Source organism: Protomyctophum parallelum (assembly GCF_964188405.1).
Source record: "Protomyctophum parallelum genome assembly, chromosome: 14".
NCBI classification, from domain to species: Eukaryota; Metazoa; Chordata; class Actinopteri; order Myctophiformes; family Myctophidae; genus Protomyctophum; species Protomyctophum parallelum.
This window is the reverse complement of record NC_139709.1, coordinates 6,524,223-6,551,711: the sequence shown is the minus strand read 5'-3', so window position 1 is coordinate 6,551,711 and position 27,489 is coordinate 6,524,223. Positions and strand designations below refer to the sequence as shown.

The 27,489-nt window shown below is 41.9% G+C and overlaps 1 protein-coding gene across 1 annotated transcript; it reads right to left on the bottom strand.

Moving 5' to 3' along the window:
- Nucleotides 1-9,159: 9,159 nt before the first annotated feature.
- Nucleotides 9,160-27,432, bottom strand: LOC310870566 (myosin-7-like). Its single transcript, XM_083781807.1, has 39 exons — nucleotides 27,379-27,432; nucleotides 26,982-27,014; nucleotides 26,322-26,530; nucleotides 24,984-25,127; nucleotides 24,724-24,880; nucleotides 24,038-24,065; nucleotides 23,823-23,931; nucleotides 23,019-23,111; nucleotides 22,873-22,936; nucleotides 21,287-21,385; nucleotides 20,300-20,403; nucleotides 20,056-20,194; nucleotides 19,177-19,295; nucleotides 18,897-19,046; nucleotides 18,641-18,811; nucleotides 18,030-18,336; nucleotides 17,782-17,855; nucleotides 17,477-17,682; nucleotides 17,224-17,350; nucleotides 16,985-17,121; nucleotides 16,429-16,684; nucleotides 16,101-16,343; nucleotides 15,835-16,011; nucleotides 15,250-15,395; nucleotides 14,667-14,757; nucleotides 14,152-14,541; nucleotides 13,915-14,041; nucleotides 13,696-13,814; nucleotides 13,096-13,292; nucleotides 12,825-13,008; nucleotides 12,562-12,727; nucleotides 12,331-12,455; nucleotides 11,924-12,232; nucleotides 11,635-11,838; nucleotides 10,778-11,074; nucleotides 10,459-10,563; nucleotides 10,258-10,353; nucleotides 9,769-9,903; nucleotides 9,160-9,283 (listed from the first exon to the last, which is right to left on the bottom strand). Exons 3-39 carry the CDS (start codon nucleotides 26,520-26,522, stop codon nucleotides 9,263-9,265), a joined length of 5,817 nt encoding a protein of 1,938 aa, XP_083637933.1. The 5' UTR covers nucleotides 26,523-26,530; nucleotides 26,982-27,014; nucleotides 27,379-27,432; the 3' UTR covers nucleotides 9,160-9,262.
- Between the last annotated feature and the right edge of the window lie 57 nt (nucleotides 27,433-27,489).

Below are 27,489 nucleotides of genomic sequence, written 5' to 3'. Positions count from 1 at the left end.
ATTGTTCACCCTGCATGAGATGAACGGTTGTTTTCAGCCATATTGTATCATGCTCTGTAAAGGGGGCGGCTTGACATATATTGTTTGTCGTGTGACAATAATGTCATGTTGATCATCCACTGTAATTCTCTATTCTGTATTTCACATTCACATATATCACATTCATATGCCCACATTAGTGCAATAACGTCTAATTCTAGTGCATTTATACTGCCACTGATTCACTTTTATTTACTTGTATTATTGTTGGTGTTCAGCAGTCGTTGTTGTAATTATTACAATGCATTGTAACCGGATCCTAAATTTGAATCCCATGAAGTGAGACAATTTTAGTGATTCAAAGTCCCAGTCCCAACACAATGAAATTATCCATCTGCCTCTTTCAAAAAAGAAAACATCTGAGATTGTTTTTTACCTCGGCTGCTGTATTCCTCAGATCAGATTCTGTGCTATAGGCAGGCAAAAGCAAATCAAAGGGATCATAAAATTACTTCATCGCATTTAAATAAATCAAAACCTGTATAAAAAAATACTTTTTTAACCCATTTTGAGCGGGAACCCCTTTTGGTGTTAGCATTATGTTATGCCTTAGCTATTGAAAAATATTTTTGAAAAGAACGACTGACATAGAAACATGGCTTTTTCAGAAAACTGTCAGGATGTAGAAGACATTTTTAGAACCTGATCTCAGGTCAAAATCGGTTAAACTTATGATATGACAATAAATTAAGAACAATCTTAATCTGAATACACTTTACTATATAGATATAATTACCTTTTGGAGTGTATTGCTTACCTTTGACTGTCAACCCAGTATGCCAAGTGAAGTGATGGACCCAGTAGCTGGCCGCGGGCCGTACATCCACTAATAAAGGATGTTAGTCCACCAAATAAGGGGATGATCAGACATCTCGCCTAGATAAATCATCCTTCTAATTGGGTATCGGGCACTCCCTTGCTATTGAGTGACAGAACACTGGACGGACAGAGCGAGGGGATAAGGCAGAATATGTGTGTGTTCGTGTTGCGGGATGTTTGGTGGGGCCAGCGGGGTTAAAAGATTAGACCAGTGCTCACTTAAAGTGCCATTTAGATTATTTAATGTTTCGTAGGCATGGGCAGCAACACAACACATGCAAGCCTTAACAACATAAAATAACCTAAAAATATTTTATTGTTTTCTTTCTTGAATCCCATTCTGAACCGCAGTAAAGAGTACATTTTGGTTTCTTTGAAGTCGATGTGTCTATTCTGCACCAGTAAAAATAAATAAATCAACCACATTGACCACCCTATATTGTGGGCATGTCATTATTTTTTGACATGCAACATATATGACAAAGTAAAACAATCGTTATAGCTGCAGTGTTTCTAATTTGACGATTCACTTAATTTGTAATCATTGAAACTATGTGGAATCAACACATATTGTACAGCTCGTTTGTTTATCATCAGGATCCACTTGTTTGTAAAACTTTGAACCTCAATTTGGATTTAATTTAAATCGCCTTATAGTCAGAAAGCTACTGTGAGCTGTTGATCACATCACACACATCATCGCAACTACTTACTAGGCTGGTAGCTTAACAATACAGTGTTCAGGATCAATATGAGAGACCCCAATGTCTATACATAGACATTGAGGCAATACAGACATTACACACTCATAAAAGCTTAATGAAACATCATAGACTATAATGTTTCATAATGCCACACAGATGTCACTGTGTGATCATCGGTTGATTTATATATCCTTCATGTCATCAGCGCGGGATCTGTCAGCATATGATAAGATAAATTGGCTGTCGTGAACTGTCAAAATGATATGGTGTGAAAGTACAGGCAGTGCTTGTCAAGAGACGGCGAGCGGCAGCTGTTTGTCTGCGCTGCGGTGAGCCAAGACAGGGCCACGCGGTCACGCTAATGAGATGCTCGGTTCATTATCACTCTCGCCTGCTGTGTCAACATCCTCGTTCTGCACCAGTGGACATGGAGGAGTCAGTTGAGGAGCAGCTAATTTGTGTAAAAGTGGCGAAGCGCCAAATGTTGCACAGATGTAGCCCAGGGCATACACTAATGATTTAGCTATAGGGCGCCCGAGCCGGTGACCTTCGGGGTCGCCACACCGGCCAAATCCATACGGCCAGCATTGACATAATGTTCCCAAATGTTCCTCATTTCAACTTTGAGTGCCCGGATAGTCTTTATTGTTACCCTATATGGCCGTGTTTAGCCCAAGGAGTGTTTGACACGTCACATGCTATTAAAGCATAATGACATTTTTGGTTGTTAATGGTGGCCATATGGATTTAGCCGCTGTGGCGACCCTGAAGGTTTGCCGGCTCAGGCACCCTAGCTAAATCATTGGAGCATGCCCTGGGCTGCATCTGTGCAAAATCTGTCGCTTTTAGACAAATTAGCACAAAAACCACCATTCTCTACTACTATACAGCATCGACATATCATAGATCAGGGTTTCTCAAAGTGGGTACCAGGGCACCCTATGGGTGCCGTAACACAAGTCCAAGGGTGTTCTCAAATTCTGCCCAAACCCGACCCGACCTAATGTTTTATAGGGTCAGCGCCGGGTCTCGGCCGACCTGGTTAAGGCCGGGCCTTAATTTGCAGGCATGTTGAGAACGCTAGAGTGTTTACAAAACATTTCGACAGCTTGTACAGCTGCTATTTTTAAAAGATGTACTTTCACTTTTGGTTTTTTTAAGTAGATTTTGATGCCAATACTTTGGTAATTGTTTCTATTATTTCTATATTGCAGTGTTGATACTTTTACTTAAGTACAAAACGTGAGTACCTTTTCTACCACTGGCTACGGCGCCCTATATGTGGGCATCTTGAAATGACTTTGAACACAAAGATAACCTGTGAAATTAATAATAATAATAACCTTTGAACACAAAGATAACCTGTGAAATTAATAATAATAACCTTTGAACACAAAGATAACCTGTGAAATTAATAATAATAACCTTTGAACACAAAGATAACCTGTGAAATTAATAATAATAATAACCTTTGAACACAAAGATAACCTGTGAAATTAATAATAATAACCTTTGAACACAAAGATAACCTGTGAAATTAATAATAATAACCTTTGAACACAAAGATAACCTGTGAAATTAATAATAATAATAACCTTTGAACACAAAGATAACCTGTGAAATTAATAATAATAATAACCTTTGAACACAAAGATAACCTGTGAAATTAATAATAATAACCTTTGAACACAAAGATAACCTGTGAAATTAATAATAATAACCTTTGAACACAAAGATAACCTGTGAAATTAATAATAATAACCTTTGAACACAAAGATAACCTGTGAAATTAATAATAATAACCTTTGAACACAAAGATAACCTGTGAAATTAATAATAATAACCTTTGAACACAAAGATAACCTGTGAAATTAATAATAATAACCTTTGAACACAAAGATAACCTGTGAAATTAATAATAATAACCTTTGAACACAAAGATAACCTGTGAAATTAATAATAATAACCTTTGAACACAAAGATAACCTGTGAAATTAATAATAATAACCTTTGAACACAAAGATAACCTGTGAAATTCCTGCAGGATGGAGGATTTACTGGCCTGCTTGGGGAGGGGTGTTATTTCACATGTTGAGCAGCAGTGACAGGTGCATATCCTGGCACGGTGATGCACACGCTGCTTCCATGACAGGCAGAAAGTTGCAGAAATAATGTGTCTCAGCAGCGTCAATAGTTAAATGACAAAAAACGATTAAAATCAACATTGCCCCACGAGCGCTCTTCCAGCATCTCTTTTGGCGTTATTTTTTTTTCAAAAGGTTTAAAATGGCATTCATGGAATCACTGTCCTACAATGTTGATGTGCAGTGTGTGTGGGTGTGGGTGTGGGTGTGGGTGAGTGTGAGTGTGAGTGTGAGTGAGAGAGAGAGAGAGAGTATGAAAGCCGGGGCAATATAATACGGGTAACAGGGCGCATATGTTGGTCCGACGTACTACAGTCTGACAGGCATTTAGTCCGACACATGCATGGCTGGTTAAGACTCACCCGTGGCCCCCTCTGATGTTTAGGGTTAAGTTAGGGTTTCGAGTCGGGTGTCGGACTAATGTCTGTCGGACTGTTTGTACGTCGGAACAAACACATATTGACCCCAACATATACATGGCATCAGGTACACAAGACAGCACCCGGCAGGCCAGCTGGGCACTATATGAACAGATAGCTAGGGTTAGCAGTTATAGCACCATAGGACACAATATGAACATAGCTAGGGTTAGCAGTTAGCACCCGGCCATATAATCAGGGCACTATGAACAGACTGTAGCTAGGCTGCTAAACAGGCGCTGAGCCCCGTCTCACATTCACAGTATTATATATATTACGTGTGACATGATGTGACAACACGGGGTCCCCCGGGAGTCTATATAGGCTTCTTGTTCCCCTCCTTTCCCCCCCTCTTTTCTACGAACATAGCCGATCTACAAGCTCACAGTCACAATGTGTCGTGTTGTGACATGTTGCGAGCTTAATTGTAGAAATGCTATCTTCTCTGAATGCTCAGCAACTTATTATGACATACATGGCCCGATCGGGACCCCAGGGTTCAGGTCATTTCTCTTCTACCATTTATGTAACATTTACAACACCAGGGGCCTATATACAGTACCTCCAAAAAGCATGTTTACCTATACGGTATAGCCCTAGGCCATCCATCGGTTTGAGGGCGAGCTATTGTAGACTGTTCATAGCACAGTGTTCAAACGTTTATTACCATGTCCCAGTCATCATCACATGTGTCATTCTCAGCTGCCAACAGCCCTCGAGTCTCTGACTGTGTAGGAAGGTGTGAGGCGTGCACCTTGCCCCACACACACTTAAGTTTGGAATCAGAGCCAGCTTCATTTAACGGGGGTATTGTTAGTGTGTCCGTTGTTGTGGCAAAGGTTGAGTTTTTTGAGCGGGGGTGTCGACTGCTGAGGGAGGCTGCAGTGGTTCAGAGCCGTTAAGACAACGCAGACTTGGGACGTCTGTGAGGTCTGCAAGACATTGGTTGGCTATACGAATAATATCGCAACGAACAATGGCGTAAAACTGAGAAACATATTGAAAGGCATCGACTGTCCTGAGCTCTGTCGACATGCTCTCCTGACTTTTTTCTCTCTCACTTTTTTCTCTTTCTAGCTGTCTTTGAAAATCCTGCCTTGGGAATACTCAGATACGGGTATCTGTTTGTCAGTTTTGGAGACATGGCACTCTGCGGGTATCGACTGAGGTGCTTCCCGTACCTGGCTTTAGAAAAGCATCAAGCAAGGATGCTTGTTGCCGGGAGGAGGAGAACGAGGACATGAGGAGATATTCCTGCCCATCATTTTCTAAGAGACGTTCTGGGTCAAAACTAATCAACGGTCAAAGGTATAAAGGCTCAAACATTATATTCTCTGTTTGTGTTCCACGAATGTTAACCATTGCATAAATGAGTGTTGTTAGTTTAACTCAGAGAGCGTACACATGTAACCACATGGACCCTTATGGCCGGGTTGGTTACAAGCGGATACATTAACAGCACCTTTGTCTTTGCACGTGTAAAACCTTGATATTTCTAATCATCGACAGCTCACTTGTTCCTTCGGTTGGTCTGTCTCAGACAGCTAGAGGATGGGTGGGCTGTGGAGACCCCCAGAGGTCATTGGGGAGGTTCCATGGTTGTCCCCATGCAGCCCGACCACCAATTCTAATTCATCTATAATTCAGTCAACGTGATATTGTTACAATGATTGTTACAAATGATGTGTTTCAATGTCACCATCATAATTGTACAGTATCTGTACTTTGCGACATGGTTAAATATGATCATGTCAAAACATGGTTACACCAAATGATTGTGTACAAAGAGGCTCTACGCACGCCAAAGTCCTTGTGGCAGTGCCGGCACACGAGAGAAAACTGTAGAGGAGATCTTGAATGAACAAGAAGGTGGTCGCACACACCAATAGCTAGAGTACCAATATTTATTAGGACAGCAGGTAAGACAGGAATATCCAACGTTTCGGCGGTTAAGCCTTCATCAGGGAATACAGGGCACTTAAATATGGTGCCAGAGAGTCATGCAACCAATCAGAAGGGGTTAGGGGAACACGGGTTAAATAAGACCTGTCCCTGTGATATGAGGGGTAGGGATCATGGTCATGTGGTGTCTCAAGTTCACATACAAGAGTTTATCTCAAAAATGACTATAAGGCCTCCTAAGAGGCTCTGGAATAAACATTCCTTGTCATGGAGACACTACAATGTATAAGGGTTACAGCAGAAAAGCAAATGTGAAATAAAGAAAATGTGAAATAAAGAACCTTTTTATTTTCGCTACAGACGAGAGGCATGGTTTGCATTTCATGCGAGCGCAGGAATAGAAGAGTAATGCCGCGTTCACACCAAGGAAGCAAGAAGCTGCTTCTAGCTTCCTTGGTGTGAACGCGGCATAACATATAGCTCTAATGCAAAGGCATGCATGAGAGCTATATGCACCTCGAGCTACAAGCATATCTGACTTTTCTGTTTGGATGTATATGGTCTGTCGAAGGCTGGGGTTGGAAGATTCATCACATTATTAAAAATCACCCCCGTGTGAAGTGAGTGGTGCAACTCCGTGTGGGGGTACAAACATGTATTTTGGCGGGCCTTGATGGCATGCCGTTGTAATTGTTTTTACACTTGCTGAAAATAGCCGCTGCGACGCGTTGGGAGCTTTATTTCCAGCATGCAACCAAGTATAAAATTAGGTATACTGGATCCCTTGTCCACTATAGTACCTTCCTGACATTTTAGTCTAGTTTTTATCTGTTGACAAAATTGTCAGTATATTTAGTCTTAGTTTTAGTCACCATAGATTAGTTTTCATTTCGTTTCCATTTAGTTTATCAGTGGATCTTTCGTCATAGTTTTAGTCGACCAAAACACTGCTGCACAGGATCTAAATGTGTCAATGGAGCAGCAGGGAGATCAAACACCTCCAGCCACTACAGTCGTATCAACTACTATAACAATTGTAAATATAATTGTATAAATTACTATAACCACAACATTGTATGTCTGAGTTATATTAAATAACTAAAATGTTAATATTCAAATTCAGATTTAAAAAAAATCCTGCTGCAATGCAAATTAAAGGACAACTTTAGTTTTTTTTCAACCAAGGTTCATGTTTTAGCTTGTTATTAGAGAAACTAAAAGGTGAGTGCTCGAATGCCCCCGCCCCCCTGTCAAAAAGAGCTAAAATCCCTAAAAAGAAAGCAGCAAATGAAAAACAATTAACACTCATCTTTTACTTTCTCTAATAACAACCTAAAACATGAACCTTGGTTGAAAAAAACTAAAGTTGTCCTTTAAGCATCCAATGAGTAGTATAGTTCCCAAAAAGTAATCCCAAAAGTAATCAAACCAAAACTTGTAGATGTTCTATTTTCCAAAGATCAAGTAGGCCTATCCATATAGTCATCAAATAAAAAGGCTCAAATGGGGAAAAATTTATATTCCTAAGAATCCTCACCCAACCTTCAAGTCAGGAGGCCACAGCAGGTTCCCTTTTGTCCAAAAGCTCTGAATTGACCAAACTTTTCTACTTCTGATCTTAATGTTTTCCAGACCCACTGCTATGTGGTTTATCAATTTCTGATTGTTTATAAACGTTATAGTGACCTAAAAGGGTCTTTGCCAAACCACCCCCATGCAAACGACCTTTTTGAAACCATGCAGTCCCTTGACTTGCTGTCGGGAGGTTCACGTGTCAGGAAGTGCTCCTCCAGCTGAATCAAGTTCCCTTGATTAGGGAGCTGGGTATAAACAACAGTTTGGAAATGCACTCGCCCTCCTTGTGCAGAAACAGGAAACAGACACCATTCGTTGCCATGGTTACCATCATGCCATTGTGTTACCCGTTATTTTGTTTGTACAGTTATATTGCATTGCATCGTGTATGTTTTTGTGATTTCATTATATGGACATTTAAAATGAATTACAGCGTGACTGTCAAAAAGGACATTTCATATACATCCATGGTGTTCATAAATCATTTGGTGTTTTCATTTATAGTTTTTAACAATGGGGTAAATAAAGAGCCCTTGTGAACATCAGTTGAAGCGTTGTCTATTCTGCATCAGATGAAGATTGTTTATTTATCATTTATTCTCGCTCTTGAGGGCTTTATAAGCCACGTACACTCAAGGCTGCTTGGTTTCGGACGGCACTTAACATGGCGCAGCCTTGCGTGTACGCGCATATCGATGGCAAGTGTGTAGGGCGAGTGGCGAGGAGGCAGTTTCAAAAAGGGCCTTCGTGTACTTTTCTAGATGTTTCTGGTACCTCACTACCTCTTCATGTCATTTTCCCCACAGCTCCCCCTATAATCAACCCTTGTCCAACTACACAAAGCATACATTTTCTTCTGGGTTAAATATTGAACAATATTTGAAACCAATATTCCCTTGTTATCACCCAGTATGTTTCACTTTAATTCATTAGGATTTAGAAGCCTTTTTTTATCGACCTCAGTCCAAAATGTGTTAATTAACTCATACCAGGACATGAGATACATTTCTTCACACATTGATCTGGCAGTGTCACAGACACCAACTACCATAGACTAGATAAAGTTGTATTTCAATCCCTGAAGAAGACCTTTCCAGGTCAAAACTTTGGCATTCCTTTTAATAAATTATCCTGCGTAACGTAGTGGCTATGAGTGTGCAGCTTTTTCTTCACCTTTAGACTTATTTATCAAAGTCAGCAGCACCTCATCAGCACTGCCACTGGTGTGCGCCCTTCTCCTGTTTGTTTGCCAGCTGTGGTATTTATGCCTTAAATGGTAAATGGTGCATTTATATAGCGCCTTTATCCAAGGTGCTTTACATAGATTGTGCATTACATTCACCCATTCACACACTGATGGCAGTGGAATCCATGCAAGGCACCAACCAGCAATTGCAGGGGGTAGCTTGCTCAAGGACACTTCAACACTGGAGCCCGGGTTCGAACTAGCAACCTTGCTGTTGCCATCCAGCCACTCTAGCCCTGAGCCACTGCCGCCCCACATGCCTTATTTATACGACCATCATCACATATTTAAATAATGAGAAACAATACAGGTTCAGATGCAGATTCATTTTATTCTACTGAAGAACGACAGCATGCTTAGGGAGACACGAACACTTTGGAAGCCGGTGTCTCAGAGATTATTCACCTGTGATGTTCACTCTCCATCGAGCCCTTTCTGAAAGAAAAGAGGAAAAAAGAAAACACATTATGGGCGTTCCACAAGTGTGGAGAGGACACTGCTGTCTCTTAAAGGCCCTTTAACATTTAGAATGAGGTATATTAGGTACTTCTATAGGCCTTTGCGTTGTGAAGCATTGTGAGCTTGTAGATCGGCTATTTTCTAAAGAAAATTGCCTCTCTCTTACTGGTATATTATTTGACAATTCGGCCAATTTTTGGCCAGTTTTTATAGGATAGTTTGCCGATAGTTTGATGCAGTAATCTTTCTTTCTTTCTTTCTTTCTTTGGTATTAAAAAAGTCTTAAAAGTCCTTCAATTATTATTACCACCCAAAATCATCGGGAGGCCCAAAACCGTGTTGGATGGAGAAGAGTCGTAGATGGCCTATGCTCCACTGGGAGCAACAGGTCTACTGTAAGTAAAGTAAGTAAAATCATCACACACAGGTTGAGAACCCCTGATCTGATCTAGTGTACACACCTTGGATCCCACATCGCGGCTCTTGGCACGCAGCTTGTTGACCTGAGACTCAGCGATGTCGGCTCTCTCCTCAGCCTCATCCAGCTCGTGCTGCAGTTTACGGAACTTGGTCAGATTACCGTTGGACAGCTCCTCCTGTTGGAAAGACACAACGTGTAGATTATTGCAGATACGTTATTACGCCCGGTCTTGTTTTTTTTTCCTTTTCTTATTATAATTGTTTTAGACATTTCTAAAATAGGCTGAAAGATAAGGATAGTGCTGCTCAGTGTAGCATTTGATGTTTGACAGTTTTCTGAAAAAGCTATGTTTCTATGTCAGTCGTTCTTCGATTTTTCAAAAATAGCAGACCTACAAGCTCGTAGCGCGCCACTCGGTGGCACGCTATGAGCTTGTAGATCTGCTATTTTTCAATAGCTAAAGCTTAGCATAATTGCTAACACCAAAAGGGGTTCCCGCCCAAAATGGGTTAAAAGCTATAGCACTCACAGCCTCCTCAGCCACTCTCTTGTAGGATTTCACTTTGAGCTGCAGCTTGTCCACCAGCTCCTGAAGACGGGTCAGATGTTTACGGTCCTCATCCGTCTAGAGACAGCAAACAAGAAGAGCGTTTTATATCTGAAACCTCGGCTGCTTGCTTTCGCTTTAGGTTTCGACAAACGTTTGAGACCAAATGGAGAGGTACCCTACCTGATAAGTCAGTTCCTTGATGCGTCGTTCAAATTTTTTGATTCCCTTTATGGCATCACTGGACTTCTTCTGCTCACTCTCCACCTCGACTTCAAGTTCTCTGACCTACCAAATATAGGAAAGGAGAACTAAACTGTGTATTTCTTCTTTATTTTGTTTGCCTCTTTGTTATTATGGACGGTGCAAAATTCCACTCACCCTGGCCTCCAGCTTCTGCACCTGCTTCTTGCCTCCCTTCATGGTAACATTTAAAACACTCACCCTGGCCTCCAGCTTCTGCACCTGCTTCTTGCCTCCCTTAATGGTTTAAAAAACTCACCCTGGCCTCCAGCTTCTGCACCTGCTTCTTGCCTCCCTTCATGGCGATCTGCTCCGCCTCATCCAGACGGTGCTGCAGGTCCTTGATGGTCTGTTCCATGTTCTTCTTCATGCGCTCCAGATGAGCGCTGGTGTCCTGCTCCTTCTTCAGCTCCTCTGCCATCATGGCAGCATCAGTAATGGCCTTCTTGGCCTTTTCCTCTGCATTTCTGCACTCCTGCAACGCTTCGTCCACCTCTGACTGAAGCTGGGACGTATCGGCCTCCAGCTTCTTCTTCTGGTTTATCAGGCCAGTGTTCTGGTCAGAGATGATATCTTATTAGAGAATTGTGTTCATTCCATCAAGTTGCAACAATTAAACATACCGGTACATTTTGTTGTACCGGTATAGCGCTAGATGTTTTTTTTCGGAGCCTTTTGCACCTCATTTCAGATCTATCCATCCATCTATCCAGCTATTCATAAGCATGTGGCTACTATTCATGCAATTTCACGGTTTTAGTCAGGCGGGAAATAGCTTACATGATGTAGTTGAAAATGTTTGAATTCTGAGTGGCCGGAGGTTGATTATCAATTAGGGTCATCTGTGCCAAATGTCATGCTTTTATTATCACCAACTGAACTATCATGTCAATTTCCCACCTTACTCTGTTGGAATAGATCAAAGTCAACCATGAACCTCACATAAAAACATCCCCATTTTCTCAAAATAACAAATAGTTATGCTCTTTTCAAATCAACACTATATGACATCTGGATCATTTCTATCTACAATTGTCACCACAGGTGGAATGTCAAATCCCACACGTCATGGCCTTTCCCAGGAGTCATCCGTCAAATGTGTTGACTCTGTCTTACCTGCGAGTGCAACAACTGGACCCTTTCACTGACATCCATCAGCTCTTGCTCAGCAATCTTGCGGCCCCTGTCAGTCTGTTCCACCAAGGATCTCAACTCCTCCAACTCTGCCTGCATTAGGTTGTTGCGTCTCTCAATGATGGCAATGTTCTCCTTCATATCACCATTGGCATGAAGAGAATCATCAAGCTGCAGTTGAGCATCCTGAAAGAAAATAAAAATAGAATCAGTGAATGAGAATGAGAATAGGGTGTTTTGTTCAGTTTTTTTTCCCCCTCACACTCTCTACCTTTAGATGAGCATGAACAGACTTGAGTTGTTTCTGAGCCTCAGCCGCCTGCCTGTTGGCCTGGCTGAGCTGGATCTCCATCTCATTCAGGTCTCCCTCCATCTTCTTCTTCAGGCGCATGGCCTCATTCCTGCTGCGACACTCTGACTCAAGAGAGCTTTGAAGATTATCCACAATTCTCTGTTGGTTTCTCTTGGCCGTCTCCATCTCTTCATCCTTCTCTGCTAGCTTGCGCTCAATGTCAGCCTTCACCTGATTAAACTCAAGCTGCGCTCGAAGGATCTTCCCTTCCTCATGCTCCAGTGTGGCCTAGCATGAGGAGAAGAATGGGGTCAATAAGAATCAGAGGTTCGATTTTGGAGAAAAAGAAATCTTTGGGGCAAGTTAAAAGTAGCATCATACTGTACCTCTGCTTCTTCCAGAGCTGCTTGAATCTCACACTTTTCATGCTCCAGCTGTTTTCGATTCTTCTCAAGCTCATGAATATTCTTTCCACTCTGAGCAATTTGGTCAGTGAGGTCAACTATTTCCTCTGAGGATGAAGAAAAATAAGTGTCATTATAATAGAACAATGACCCTAATAGAACAATGACCCTAAAGAATGCTTCAATAGATCACATAGACTACTATATGCTTACCCTGTAGATTCTTGTTCTCTCTCTTCAGGGTCTCCAGGTGGTCCAGAGATTCTTCATAGGAGTTCTTCAGTTTGAAGAGATCAGTGCTCAGAGACCTGGCCTCCTTCTGGGAGCTCTCTAGCTCGACTTGAGACTCCTCGTACTTCTGCTTCCACTCTGCCAGGACCTGGAGGAAACAAGAACACCCTGTTATTTCCATAACTACTTGTGCTCTATTTCCATGCAGTGAAATAATTGTAGGTCTACAGAAAATAAAGTTCAACCTTGTCAAAGTTCCTCTGCTTCTTGTCCAGGGCAGCAGCAGCAGCGTTAGACCTCTCCACGTCCACCATGAGATCTTCAATCTCATTCTGCAGTCTGTGTTTGGTCTTCTCCAGGGAGGAACATTTAGCATTAACGGCCTCGACGGCCTCCTCAGCATCCTGGAGACGCTGAGCCAGCTTCTTCCTGGATTGCAATGAGAGAAGTTCCAAGGAAGGTGAGTGTCTAAAAAGTTGTGCCAACACGCAAAACAACAGAAGATTGGATGCTCACTTGGACTCCTCCAGCTCTTCAGTCCTCTGGATGGCATCAGTCTCGTACTTGGTTCTCCACTGAGCCACCTCAGAGTTAGCCTTGGACATGCCTCGCTGCAGTTCGGCTTTGGCCTCCTGCTCCTCTTCATACTGCTCCCTCAGCAGGTCAGAGTCGTGGCGAGCAGACTGCACTGCATGGGCTAATGCATTCTTGGCCTGAAAATATATGTTGTTAAGCCTAAACTAAGAACGCCTCTGTGTGTCATTTTAGTTGTTGCTATATTTATACGCTGTCAGGCATAAAGCTCTTATCATCCATATTTGAATGTGTTGTTTTTTTGTTTTTGTTTTCCTGGCTTAGTTGAACGTCACGTTGCAGATCTGCTACTTAAGCATTTTTTTTAATTTGAGTCCTGAAAAGTAACAGTTTCAGTAATATGAGGTTTCTACCCAACATAGGCCTACCAGCAATTATTTTTTTCACGTTTTTCAGAAAACGTAGGTAGGATTTAGAAGTGGTTTTAAGAATTGGTCCCAGGTCTAAATGGGTTAAAACAATGAAAATCGGATGAATCTGTGTTATTTATTTATCAATTGTTCTGTTGTCATTATCCGTCACCTTGACTTCTTCCTCCAGTTGTCTTTTAAGATCCTCAATCTGCTGAGTGTAGGACAGTTTTCCTCTGGTGAGTTGAGACACCAGAGAGTCCTTTTCATCAAGTTGACGAGAAAGTTCGCCTGGTGTGAAACAAATTAAAAATGGCCGCGTTTTAGTGTCTAATATTGTAATAGTGTAATATTTAAATGTGCCTTATTACAAACCAACAAGTCCATTTACCATTCTCGGTCTGAAGCTTGGCTCTCTGCGAGGTGAAGTCATTGATGGCGCGTTGTCCCTCCTCTGCCTTTGTTTTGTATTCATGCATCTGGTCCTCCAGAACTCTGCACATTTTCTCCGAGTTAGTCTAAAACAGAAAGCATGGTTGTATTAAATAATTAAGAATAAAGAAGTATTATTTGTCACTCACTCATACGAGCAGAGAAATGTTGGTGTGCCTTCAGTTGGACTCCCTACCTTGGACTTAACGATCTGCTGCATGCTGGAGACCACGTCGTCCAACTCCAGTCTGAGTTCGCTCTTCTCCTTCTCCAGTTTCTGTTTGACTCTCTGCAGGTTGTCAATCTGCTCTCCCAGGTCCGACACACTGTCGGCCTGTTTCTTCCTCAGGGTGGCAGTGGTGGCCTCGTGATGCAGAGTGGCCTCTTCGAGGTCTCTGCGCATCTTTTGAAACTCGGCCTCTCTCTTCTTGTTCATCTCAATCTGGGAAGTTGTCGCCCCGCCAGCCTCCTCCAGCCTCTCACTGATCTCCTCCAGCTCTCTGGCCAAGTCAGACCTCTGCTTCTCCACCTTGGCCCGGGCAGCTCGCTCTGCCTCAAGCTCCTCTTCCAGTTCCTCAATGCGAGCCTACAAGATCCAGGTCAAATGCAAATGCATTAATCATGGATTCAGTTGCATGACTATAAAAAAAAATCACTTGTGAGCGGTGCCCTTTATCATGATGATGATGAAGTTCGCCTAAGTTTCATTACCTGCAACTCCTTCATTTTTTTCTGGAGTTGAGCACTCATTGCTTGTTCGTCTTCGATTCTGCCAGTGAGTTGGCCGGTTTCAAAATCTTTTCTGATGACAGAAATGTTATAGATCATTATACCACAGGTCGTTTCAAGGAAGCAATCTGATTGGTTGAAACAGCCTTCTAGCCGTGGGTTAAAACAGCACCATTCACCACCTAATCAAAACAAAGAATTCAGCTGCTCTGTTCTCCCAGAGCGCTAGCAAACTCGGTGGCTAGGTTAGCTATAGTTTCTTGGGACATTTGTGGTCGTAGTGACTCTGTCATTAAAAAATAAAATAAAAACAGCGATTTTCTTAGTTTTAAGGGTAACTGTTGTATAATTGCAATATTACACTCGGGGGTGTGGTTTAACGTGATTATTGCCACTTCAGTGATGCTTGCGGAACTCGACTTCGTCTCGTTCCTGACCGCATCCCTGTCGTGGCAATAATCAAGTTAACCCACACCCTCTCGTGTAATATTGCTTAATTATAACTTGACCACATACTTTTAAATCATATTGTACATGGATATAGTCGAGATGAAGCAGTCATTACTTTTTCAGCCTCTCTTCTAGTTGCTGCTTGTCATTTTCCAGGTCCATGACACTCTCATGAGACAACTTTAGGTCTCCTTCAAGCTTCCTCTTGGACCTCTCCAGATCCATACGAATCTTCTTCTCTTGCTCCAGGGACCCTTCAAGCTGTGGCAAGTAATACAAGTACTGGGTCAGAATGATTCAGTCATACATCTCCGCTGTCTGGCAGAAACCAACATATTAACTAAAACAACAAAATACTGCCTCATCAAAGTTGGTATCGTGACTTTATACATTGTCAGATACTTGAATGTGTCCTCATATTATCATCACTAATACAGCTCAAGTGGAGTTAGGAGGTTGTTGACGATTAATGTGGAGATTGTTGTTTTGTCCACCATTGATTCAAATGAAAGTCAAAGGGGGGGGGGGGGGGGTGGGGGGGGGGGGGTTAGGTGGTTTGAAGATCCAATGGAGTTTTTAGTAGTCAAAAAAACACTTTTTAATAATTTAGCTTGGTTCAATATTTGTACAAACCCAGTCACAGACCTAAAGCACTGATTTGAAAAATAAAATAAATCTGAATAATTGAGATTGTTCTTACATCGTCCACTTGCTGTTCCAGTTTAGCTTTGAACTTGGTCAGGGAGTTGACTTTGTCCTCCTCTGACTGCAGGTCATCCAGTGTTTGCTGGTGAGCCTCTTGTAAGGCTTTCTTCTCCTTGGTCAGCCTGGCGATGATTTCATCCAGAGAAGCCATTTCCTCAACCAAGTTCTTCACCTACGATTTAAGCAGTGATGGTTTAAGCAGTGACATGTAAAAGGTTCCCAATAAGCAACAACGAGAGATGGAAGATAATATGCTATTACCTTGTTCTCGGTGGCATGCTTCTCTTTCTCCACTTTGGCCAGAGTTAGTTCCAAGTCATCGATATCCTTCTTCAGCTCAGAACACTCGTCCTCCAGTTTCCTCTTCTTAGCAGTGAGTTCTGCATTCATCTCCTCCTCATCCTCCAACCTCTCTGAAAACTCTTTGGCTTTTCCTTCCATCTGAATCTTGGTCTTGATCAGTCCCTCACACCTTTCCTCTGCGTCACACAGGTTATCTTGCTCCTGTTCAAGTACCAAGTTACTTGTTGTAAACACTATATCAAATGTATGCATTTATTACTGGGGCAAACACAACATTCCAACTTACAGCCTGGACGTGGAGCTGCAGGTCGTTCTTCTCTTGGAGAAGTGTGACCATTTTCTCCTCTAATTCCTTCTTGCGAGCTTCAGATTTGGCATAGGCCACTTTAAGTTTGGCAAACTCTTCCTTCATATTAGCCATTTCCTTCTCAGTCTCCGCTGACTTCAACAGAGGCTTGATCTTGAAGTACATCCTCATCCAGGGCCAATTCTTGACCACCATGAAGGCACGGATATTCCACTGGATTACCAGCAGTGCATCCCTAAGGAGTTTTTACTTTGTAACTATATTTGCGGAGCAGCATAAATGTAAACGAATGGGAAGTAATTTCAAAATACGTCTGGCATTTTAAAGGTCACACTGCAGTGAACAAACTTATCAGTGTTACAATCCCAGCTTAACCCGTGTTCTAGGTTGTAAAATTGCCCACAAAAAGGTATATTTTACAAAATAACTTTTACAAACTAACATTATGAATGTATGACTGTGTTGGGTGACAATGGGTTGGGGTAGAATGTATTGCAAATTAATATGAATCTTTAATGTGAGTGAGGTTTCTTACCGGCGTTCTACAATCTTCTGGAACTCCATTCTTCCCAGAAGACCTCGTGACCTGGACTGTATTCTAGTAATAATCAGAGCCAGTCGGTCGTCTCGCATCTCCTCAAGCAGACCGAGCAGCCCAGCTTTGAAGAACACCTTCAGGGCAACAGGGACACGTCGCACGCCATGACAATCAATATTCAATGTTGTCGATGAACCATTTATCAGTTACTTACTTACTCATAAATGTATACTGACCTTTGTGTGTCCAAATTTATACTGGACATGGTCAATAGCCTCAAGAGAGCCCAACAGTTTCTCTGCTGCCTTCTTGTTATCTATGAACTGTCCGTCAGGGATGGAAGACGGGTTCAGAATGCGATATCTTTGTCATAAACAGGAGAGAGAATCGATTTTTTTTTTCACAAATATATTGTATGCCGACAAAAAACATTGTGCAATTGACCAAGTCATTTGTGGCGATACTTCATTGACATCTATCTATCTATACCTCTGTCTGAAATCCCCATAGAGGATCCTGTTGGGGAATCCCTTCCTGCAGATCCTGATGCCTTCCAGCACGCCGTTACAGCGAAGCTGGTGCATCACCAGAGGGTTCTCCATGATCCCCGGAGTCTTGGTCTCGTTGGGGATGAGGCAGCGCACAAAGTGAGGGTGCGTGGACCTCAGGTTGGTCATCAGCTTGTTCAGGTTCTCCTGTAAACGCACCACAAGGGCATTAGTTTGGTGTCGACGCCAATTTGGCCAAAGGATGTGTGGATCGGCGTCCTCACAGAGTTGTCATCACTATCTTACCCTATGTAGACAGGATACAGTTTGGAAGGACGAGCCTTTCTTCTTGGCACCACCACCACCTTTCGCCTTGCCATCTTTAGGAAAATATTAATTCGAGAAAACAAATCACACTTGTGTGAAAAAAAAACACATTTATGTGGGGAAATACACCAGTGAAAGATTATATCAAAAATATATTTTGTTTATACGTAATTGGAAGAAAGTTATGGCTTTTAAGGCTCATCAGAACATCATAAATATCAGCCTACCGGAGTCCCCTGCGTAATCTGAGAAGAGGACGCCGAGAAGCTTCAGATTAGACTTCTGGTAAAGTCCCACGACCGTCTCGTTCAACGGGTCTTTGTTCTTCACCAGCCAGTTGTTGATGTTATAGTCCACGGTGCCCGCATAGTGAACCAGGGAGAAATGAGAATCCGCTTTCGTCTTGGAAGGCCTCGGCTTCTGGAAGTTGGCGGACTTCCCCATGTGGTTGTCGTACAGCTTAGCTTTAAAGGTGGCGTCGCTGGCCTTGGGGAACATGCACTCCTCTTCCAGGATGGACATGATACCCATGGGCTGAAAGGGTCATTAAAGGAGAATTTCAGACTGGAAGGCTTTCCTACCTTTATTTGTAGTAGGTCCAGGTTTTATTTGTAGTTGTTACGTCCCCACCAAAGAGGTCCAGGTGTTATTTGTAGTTGTGTATTTTAAGTTCTGTATTTTAACTTTGCTTTTTGTAAATTAATACCCAATTTTCCCATATTACAGTGTCATAACAGTGTTGCGTAAGTTTATCTCAACAGTAGTGTAGATGTCAAAGGCCCAGAGACTGTCTCTTCTCATAAAAAATAATAATAATCATAATAATGATATGTCTCACCTTTTCGATGAGGTCAATACAAGCCTGTAAGTCCATGCCGAAGTCAATGAAAGTCCATTCAATGCCCTCTTTCTTGTACTCTTCCTGCTCCAGCACAAACATGTGGTGGTTGAAAAACTGTTGCAGCTTCTCGTTGGTGAAGTTGATGCAGAGTTGCTCAAAGGTGTTGAACTGCAATCACAGGTTTGGGGATTATGTTCAGGTCTCGCAGCAAGCAGACTCACAGAAGAACACACAAACTATGCTTTGTACTCACATCAAAGATCTCAAACCCAGCGATGTCCAGTACGCCAATGAAGTACTGGCGGGGCTGCTTGGTGTACAAAGATTGGTTGATTCTCACCACCATCCACATGAACATCTTCTCGTACACTGACTTAGACAGTGCACCGATGGAGTAGTTCACCTACACCGAAAAAAGGAAAATATGTAACGTTTTACAAACGTTACAGAATCTCTCTCTCTCTCTCTCTCTTCAAGCATTGTATACCTAAATATATATTCTTTAATGACACAAATGTCTGTATTACATTTACCTGGTCAACACTCTGTCCCTTGGTGACCCATTCGTTTCCTACTTTAACCCTTGGGTGACAGAGACCCTTGATGAGGTCAGAGGAATTTATGCCCATCAGATACGCAACTTTGTCAGCATCTAAAGGAAATAAAAAAATAGTTAATGGCTGCTGTTCAAAGCGGTCATTGTTCACATCTCTTTCTCCCCTGTATCTTCTAGTAATGTTCTTTAACCACTTACACCCCATACGTTTTGACCGGTGTCCCTCAGGGGTCTGTACTTGGTCGACTATTTTTTCCTCTACGTCAAATTTCTTGGCCGAAAATAGGCAATCTGCACTATACTACACCAACTGTAGTTATGTCGGCCCCCACTAACCCTAACCCTCAGGTTATAGTATGATCAATTAGAGGTGTTCATTAATGAAAATCAGACCCGTCTGAAGTCAGTGGTACTGTACTGTACTGTACTGTACTGTACTGTACTGTACTGTACTGTACTGTACTGTACTGTACTGTACTGTACTGTACTGTACTGTACTGTACTGTACTGTACTGTACTGTACTGTACTGCACAAGCCCTCCTCCCTGGCCTGTGTGTGTGTGTGTGTGTGTGTGTGTGTGTTAGGCTGTGCAACAGTGACACTTGGCGGTGAACAGACACTATAACGCTATTTCCGTGCTTGGACAGACAGACAGACCTGCCGGTTCCCAGGGACACACATATAGCTGTCTATAGGAGTGGTTGCGCCACTCAAAAGAATAACACAGACAGTTAAAATATGGATGGAGATATGAGGTTTCTGCTTTTCATCTGCCTTTCAACCCGCGATGATAAATCAGTGTAAACAGACTCTATAGGGTTGCCAGTGTAAACAGCGTTAAAAAGAGAGTGTCACCCTCGGTGCCGTCGGATTCGGCCTGCTCCTCTCTCTGCTTCTGTTTGAACTTCATGTTCCCGTGGTGCATGATGGCACCGGTCAGCTTGTAGATGCCGTTCTTCTCTTCTTGAGTGAAGCCCAGCACGTCAAAAGCACCCTGGATAAGATGTTATTATCGGATCATAAATAAGTCATTATGAATAATTGAATTCGGGTGTTGGGGATAAAATTCATACGACTTTTTGGGGTATATTTAGCTCACGTCAGTGGCATGCAGCTCCTCAGCGTCGTTGATGGAGGCCACTGTCGTCTCTCCTTGGGAGATGAAGCAGTAGTCGTAGGGGTTGTTGCTGATGAGCATCATTTCTGAGGACAAGATGAAAATGAAAGGTGCCGTTAGTGGTCATTTTCTTTAATATGTATTCATTAATGTCATAGGAAAGCTCTATATTCTGATGGTAAACGTTGCTTTTAGACTCAATAGCAATGATTGCTTATGCCCTTACTGTTAATACATTAAATTGTATACAGAGCAATTTGTTCAGCAATTTAAAGGAGCACTTCACCACTACCTTCATATCATTTGTCCTCACTAATGTTCATGATAAAATGCCACCTTTCTTGAGGGCCTATATGTACAGGTTTAATTAATGTTTGTTTTTAGTTCAATGTTTGTTTTAAAAATGCCATTGCCAATGAAGATAAATCAATGTTTGTTTTGTCCCTAACACAAACAGTACATCCCATTAACAATAAAGTTAATAACATCACTTAGCAACATGAGTTAGACTTTAATATATTAGAGTTAATCCAAACTATACCGAATTCCCTCCTCGATGTTGTAAGATGATAAGAGCGCCCCTCACTTCATACGGGTGTGATCTTTTCTACTCCTGTCCACCAGTGACATCATCAATGGAGAATCCAAGCTAATAGAAACTGCAGGCTTTCTATTCCTGAAAAGTTGCAATGCGAAAATGGAAGCCATCGTTCTCACGATAATATCAATCTAATTATATAGTACAGTATATACTGTATATATATATATTTTTTTAAATCTGGTTTAAAATATAATTTGCCTAATGATGATATCACTGGTGGACGGGTATCTGAACTGCCCACAGCCCGCCAGACACAGACCGAGTAGAAAAAAATAGTGGTATTTTATCATGAACATCAATGATTATATGAAGATACATTGAAAAGTGCATGGTGAAGTGGTCCTTTAATTTCATATGGCATTACCCACCCAAGAGTTCAGGCTTAACCTGAGACAAGATCTGGTAGAAAATGTGGTAGTCTCTCTCATTTTTCAGCTGGAAGGTCACACGGGACTTCTCCAGAAGATCTGTGAAAAAGAAGATGTTTCTATGTCAGTGGCTCTTCGATTTTTCAAAAATAGCAGACCTACAAGCCCAAAATGGGTTAATGGACAACCAACCATGTTTTAGGTAGACAAAGTAAAATATGAGTGTTGTCTGTGATCTTTTGTGGCCAGATATAATTTCTTAGGGTCTAGTAGGACTATAGTAAATAATAAATAAAAAAATCGGCATAATATTTTGTTAATAAAGACGTATTTAGCCCCATGCTCAAATGCCCCCGCCCCCCTGTCAAAAACCGCTAAAATCGCTAAAGCAAAAGAAAGCAGCAAATGAAAAATAATTAACGCTCATCGTTTACTTTCTCCAATAACAACTTAAAACATGAACCTTGGTTGAAAAACTGTTTTTTTTCCGGAAAACCGATGGAGAAACGCCGCTAGAAATCCAAAAAACGCGCTCGGTGTGTGTGTGTGGACCTTTACTCGTTGTCATTGTTCTACATTCATGATACACTTTATAATTTAGCTTCTGAGTGAGAGTCGAACAACACAACCGTACAGCTACACAACTGTACTGTGTGTAATATAAACGCTATTCAATATCCCCCCACCGCCGCTCTGATCCAGACAGCTGCCATCCATGGCTTATACAGCCCTGATTAGGCCAGCCAGCATGGTGTAAATATGCGCTCCGCTTGCCAGGTTTTGCAGGGCAAATTAGCAACCATGTGTTCGAAAACAAAAGCCCAAGAGAAGCGACTACACACCAGGTTTAACCAGTATATAAATCTATTATAGATCCATCGCAGATTGTGTTTATATTGTGTTATAAATCTGCTATTGTCAACAACAAAACAAAAAAAGACAAAAACAACAAACGTGAGATATTTGGAATGTCTTTGAAACATTGAATCGTGGGTCTCTCCATAAAACTACGTCCTTGACATAAAATGAATGTTTCACAGCCACTAAAAAGATTAGTAAACAAGCCCAAATGAGAAACTACACTTAAATACCACCCGACACCCCCATCTGGTGTCTGGATTGTGTAGTCCAGGGCCACCAGCCAGTCAGGCAACACCTTTAGTTTGAAAGCCATTTCACTCGAAAGCCGAGAGTCAGGAAGTGAATTATGGCTATGCAACGGCTGCCGCGACACAAAACATACATTTTGTAACCGGGGATCATATATCGTTGAGCCAAAAAAGAAGACTCTGATATATTACAATTATAAAACTACGTTCCCATAGATAGCATAAGCCAGCAGAATTTTCATTTCCAGTTTTATTTTTTCTTCTTTTTTTTTCATCACACTGGATCTGTTACGAGCGCGTACAGAACACAGTTGTGAACAAGTCCCAAAAACTGCAACCCGCGATTACCAATAATATTTACAAGCAACTTTACAGAAAGTGGCATTAAATAAGTGTACATGGGCATGGCAACACTGCTGGGCGCACCTTTCTCGTTGGATGTAATTTTGTCTTTCATTCAGTAGGCTATTTACTTACAAGTCTCAATATCAGCGGAGGCCAACTTTCCTCGGTTGTCAAAATGAATTCGGATGAATTTGCCCTGAGAATGAAAAGAAACATCTGATCGTTAGTATTCATGTCTCATGTGTCGATCAACACGTTTGACTCAGTCGGACACTCACAAATCTGGAGGAGTTGTCGTTCCTGATGGTCTTGGCGTTGCCAAAGGCCTCCAGTGCAGGGTTAGCCTGGATGATTTGATCCTCCAGGGTGCCCTGAAAGAATGTACACTCAATCAATATTGTTTTTTTTTTTGTTTTTTTTTACTTAAAACACCTTGATGTACCCGGATGTAGTTGGAACCAGTGAATCAGTACGCCCAGCGATTTGCAGCTTCAGAGCCCATTTCAAGGTGACACAGCCTCCAGTAAATATCGTAATAGTAAATATTTAAAGTTTTTCAGAACACTTAGCTCAGGATTTAGAATGGGCCTCAGATCTGAATGGGTAGTACCAAAAGTACAAAAGTACAAAGTACAAAGTAACTACCGTAATTTCCGGACTATAAGCCGCAACTTTTTACCCATGATTTGAACCCTGCGGCTTATACAACGGTGCGGCTTATCTATGGATTTTTACAGCTAACGCAGAGTCATCTAAGGCTCTGAGCTAACGTAACAGCCACTAGGGGGGCCACCTGCGGCTTATAGTCCAGTGCGGCTTGTATACATAGATATTTGGGATTTTCCCTAAATTTGGCTGGTGCGGCTTATATTCAGGTGCGCCTTATAGTCCGGAAATGACGGTAGTAAAGTATTCTAATAATTGTAGTGGAGTAAAAGTACATTGTTTGCCTGTGAAATGTAGTGGAGTATAGACGTAAAATTATGACAAATTGGAAATACCTAAAAAGTTCAAAAGTACAATAAATAAGTAATGGCACTTACTTCACACCACTGTTCTATTCTGTATTTTACCGTACAAACCTTTTTCTCAGCAGCTGCGTCTTTTTTCCCACTTGGCACGGCAGCGATGCTGGCAAAATACTGGATGACACGCTTGGTGTTGACAGTCTTCCCAGCGCCTGACTCTCCACTGCAGGGTACATATAATAATAATGAGACACCAGAATACTAATATTAGGCTAAGACAACTTTTAATACGTAATGACATTGTTGCCGTGTGAAGATATTTGACTCACGTGATGAGGATGGACTGGTTTTCTCTGTCTGTAGGCAAGATAAACATACTGTAGCATGGGCAGTGAACAGTGCAGTGGTGGTATAGCTTAAAACTGCTATGAGCAATTATGTCAACATTTTAACCCATTTAGACCTGACATCAATATTTAAAAAAAATCAGTTTTCTGAAAAACCTATGTTTCTATATCAGTGGTTCTCAATATTTCATGTCAATGACCTACAATTTGAGTAAAAACGTTCACTCTGAAAGAATATATCAAAAATATAAAATAAAAAATAGCAGACCTACAAGCTTGTAGCACACCACTCGGTGGTGCGCTATGCGCTTGTAGATCTGCTATTTTCCAATAGCTAAATTATAACATAATGTTTAACACACCAAAAGGGGTTCCCGCCCAACATTTATTAATTACCTTTTTTTTTAAGGGTGGGGGTGTGGTTAATAACCACTGGCTTAATGGACGAATGTTTATTGTGTACCATGAAGACTATTATAATGTCACAAACATTTAATGTTTCATTTACCTGCCAGATAGGCATTCATCATTGAATGTTTAATTTACCTGCCAGCGCATGTACTGATATGCGTTATCAATCATGTAATGTTTAATAAACTTTATTGTACCAGCCAACATGTACTGATAGGCATTATCATTCATTTAATGTTTAATACACTTTAATGTACCTGCCAACATGTACTGATAGGCGTTATCAGAGATGGAGAAGATGTGAGGAGGCGCTTCAGCCCTCTTCTTGCCTCTGTAAGCAGCAACCACCTCTTGGTTGTAGACCGGCAGCCACTTGTAGGGGTTGACAGTCACACAGAACAGCCCAGAGTAGGTCTGCCAGATGATGGGGATGGAGTAGTGGATGGATAGGGATGAGTGTGTAACACAGTCTGTAATCATTGATTGAAGGAGAATTGTAAGGAGGCTGTAGTCTTACATAGATCATCCATGCAGCGTAACGCTCTTTGAGGTTAAACAGCACCGCCGGCTCATGCAGGAAGGTGAACATCGCCATGTCTTCAATTTTATCATACTTTGGCGGGTTCTGAGGATGGACGTCATCCTCCTTCACGGTCACCGTCTGCAAAAAAAACCGCACAGATTATGCATCCTTGTCAGACACGTGGTGATCAATCATAGACCTGGATCATACTCAAAGTCGTACATTTGTCACACGTGACGTTACTGTAGTGAAACTTCTTCCCCGCATTTGACCCATCTCTTGGAGCGGTGAGCTGCAGCCGTGCCGCGCTCGGGAATCATTTGATCAGTTGATTTGACCCCCCCCCAATCCAACCCTTTGATGCCGAGTGCCAAGCAGGGAGGCATTGGGTCCCATTTGTACAGTCTTTGGTATGACCCGGCCGGGGATCGATCGAACCCCGACCTCCACAGTTTCAGGGCACTCGGGGATTGTAGCAAAGATTACTACGACACCATCTATGGCGTATTAGGAGGCCAACTAGTGGTTCTCAAGTGTTTTGCAAGGACCCCCTTAACTTTGAGAGTGTATTAATGGAGCCAAATGGACCCATTTGGTTTCATTTGAAAACTCTAGTTACAGACCTGTTATGATCATTTGGGGGATGTAGCTCTATGTGTTTCTGGTAATATTATTGCTCACTCGTTTTGTGTGTTTGAGGCAACAATTAATTTCTTTACAAAAAAAAAAAAAAAAGGTCCACCACAAGTCAGCATGGCAATGACCCGTGATCATCATACTGATGTAATGTTGGCATTTAGCAGCTCTGAACCTGCAGATCAGATTCTAAAAATGTATTCTTCATCCTGACAGTTTTCTGACATGTTTCTGTCAGCTTGTAGATCTGCTATTTTTCAATAGCGAAAGCATAACATAATGCCAACACCAAAAGGGGTTCCCGCCCAGAATGGGTTAATCCAGAGCAATTTACAGTAAGAAAGAACAATAATAATTCATGTTTTATATATTATTTAGAACCAGTCATCAAGGATCATAAGCAAGCTATAAGGACCTAACATCCGTCTAACCGCGATCATACTATAGTACATACTGTATAACAAATGTTATATTTTATACGTGAGTGTGTGTGTGTGTGAGTGTGAGTGTGAGTGTGAGTGTGAGTGTGAGTGTGAGTGTGAGTGTGAGTGTGAGTGTGTGTGTGTGTGTGTGTGTGTGTGTGTGTGTGTGTGTGTGTGTGTGTGTGTGTGTGTGTGCGCGTGCGTGCGTGCGTGCGTGCGTGCGTGCGTGCGTGTGTGTGTGTGTGTGTGTGTGTGTGCGTGCGTGTGTGTGTACCTTCTTGAACTCCGTGAAAGCGGTAACTTGGTCACCGTCGCGGCTGGTGATGGACGCCTTGACGTACTCGACCTCCGGGTCGGGGACGAAGCATTCCTTCTTCATGTCAAAGGGACGGGTCTGGGCCTCCAGACGCTCCCTGTCCGTCTTCCTCAGGTAGCAAGCGGCCGCCCCGTAGTCCAACATGGCCATGTCACCCATGTTTCACACTGTTCAGCACCAAATACAGTGGCATTCAAATACAAAATTGTCGTCATCTATTCCATTCTATAATCCAGTTTATTTACAATTAGACTCATGGCATAACTGACATACTGTACATCATTTGACAGCATATATACAGAGCTCATCCTCGTCCCTATACTCGACTGTGTGTTTAAATGTTTTAGTAACAGAGATCAATTCAAAGAAAACAAAGAGGTCAGAGCTTTCATATGCCTTCATTGATTGAAATCCCGTGCATTCCCGTGTATTTTTTAAATACACTAGTATACAGGTTTATTTTACACTATACAGCCCGGTATACATTTGAAAAACAATTGCATCTGTTAAATGAAAATTCAAACAACATGGAGGTTCTAGAAAGTTGGATGCATCATGCCATTATAGCACAGTCGCTCACAGATACTCAAATGCAGTCAAACATTAATTATACTGAACCTGGGTAGTTTGAACTTCCCAGGAGATCAGGATCTGCGTTAGCCATGGGAAAACGGAGAGAAGCCAATGAGAACGTCAGCATCGATTTTCAAATATGAAACCATTTTCACTATATGTTGTGTTTCAAAGGTTTCAAAAGACCTTAACCCATTTTGACCCGAGATCAGATTCTAAAAATGTCTTCTACATCCTGACAGTTTTCTGAAAAAGCTATGTCGTTCTTCGATTTTTCAAAAATAGCAGACCTACAAGCTCGTAGCGCGCCACTCGGTGGCGCGCTATGAGCTTGTAGATCTGCTATTTTTCAATAGCTAAAGCATGACATAATGCTAACACCAAAAGGGGTTAAATATACCTGATCTGAAATCCCCTGTGTGTGTGTGTATATTTTGCTTACCTTTGACTCTCGACCTTTGATGGCTGAAGCAAAGTGATGGCAGCAGTCACTGAGGGCAGGCAGTCTTTCCACTAATAAATGTTTGTTAGTCCACCAAATATGGGGATGGAT

Bases quoted from the DNA above. Each gene is read 5' to 3' on its own strand.
- LOC310870566 (XM_083781807.1), bottom strand. From the start codon at position 26,522: ATGGGTGACATGGCCATGTTGGACTACGGGGCGGCCGCTTGCTACCTG. The intron at 18,337-18,640 runs GTGAGACATATC...TGACCCTTTCAG, and splicing joins GTATTGACCTCATCGAAAAG to CCCATGGGTATCATGTCCAT. The intron at 17,856-18,029 runs GTAGGCTGATAT...ATTTTCCTAAAG, and splicing joins AGATTACGCAGGGGACTCCG to ATGGCAAGGCGAAAGGTGGT.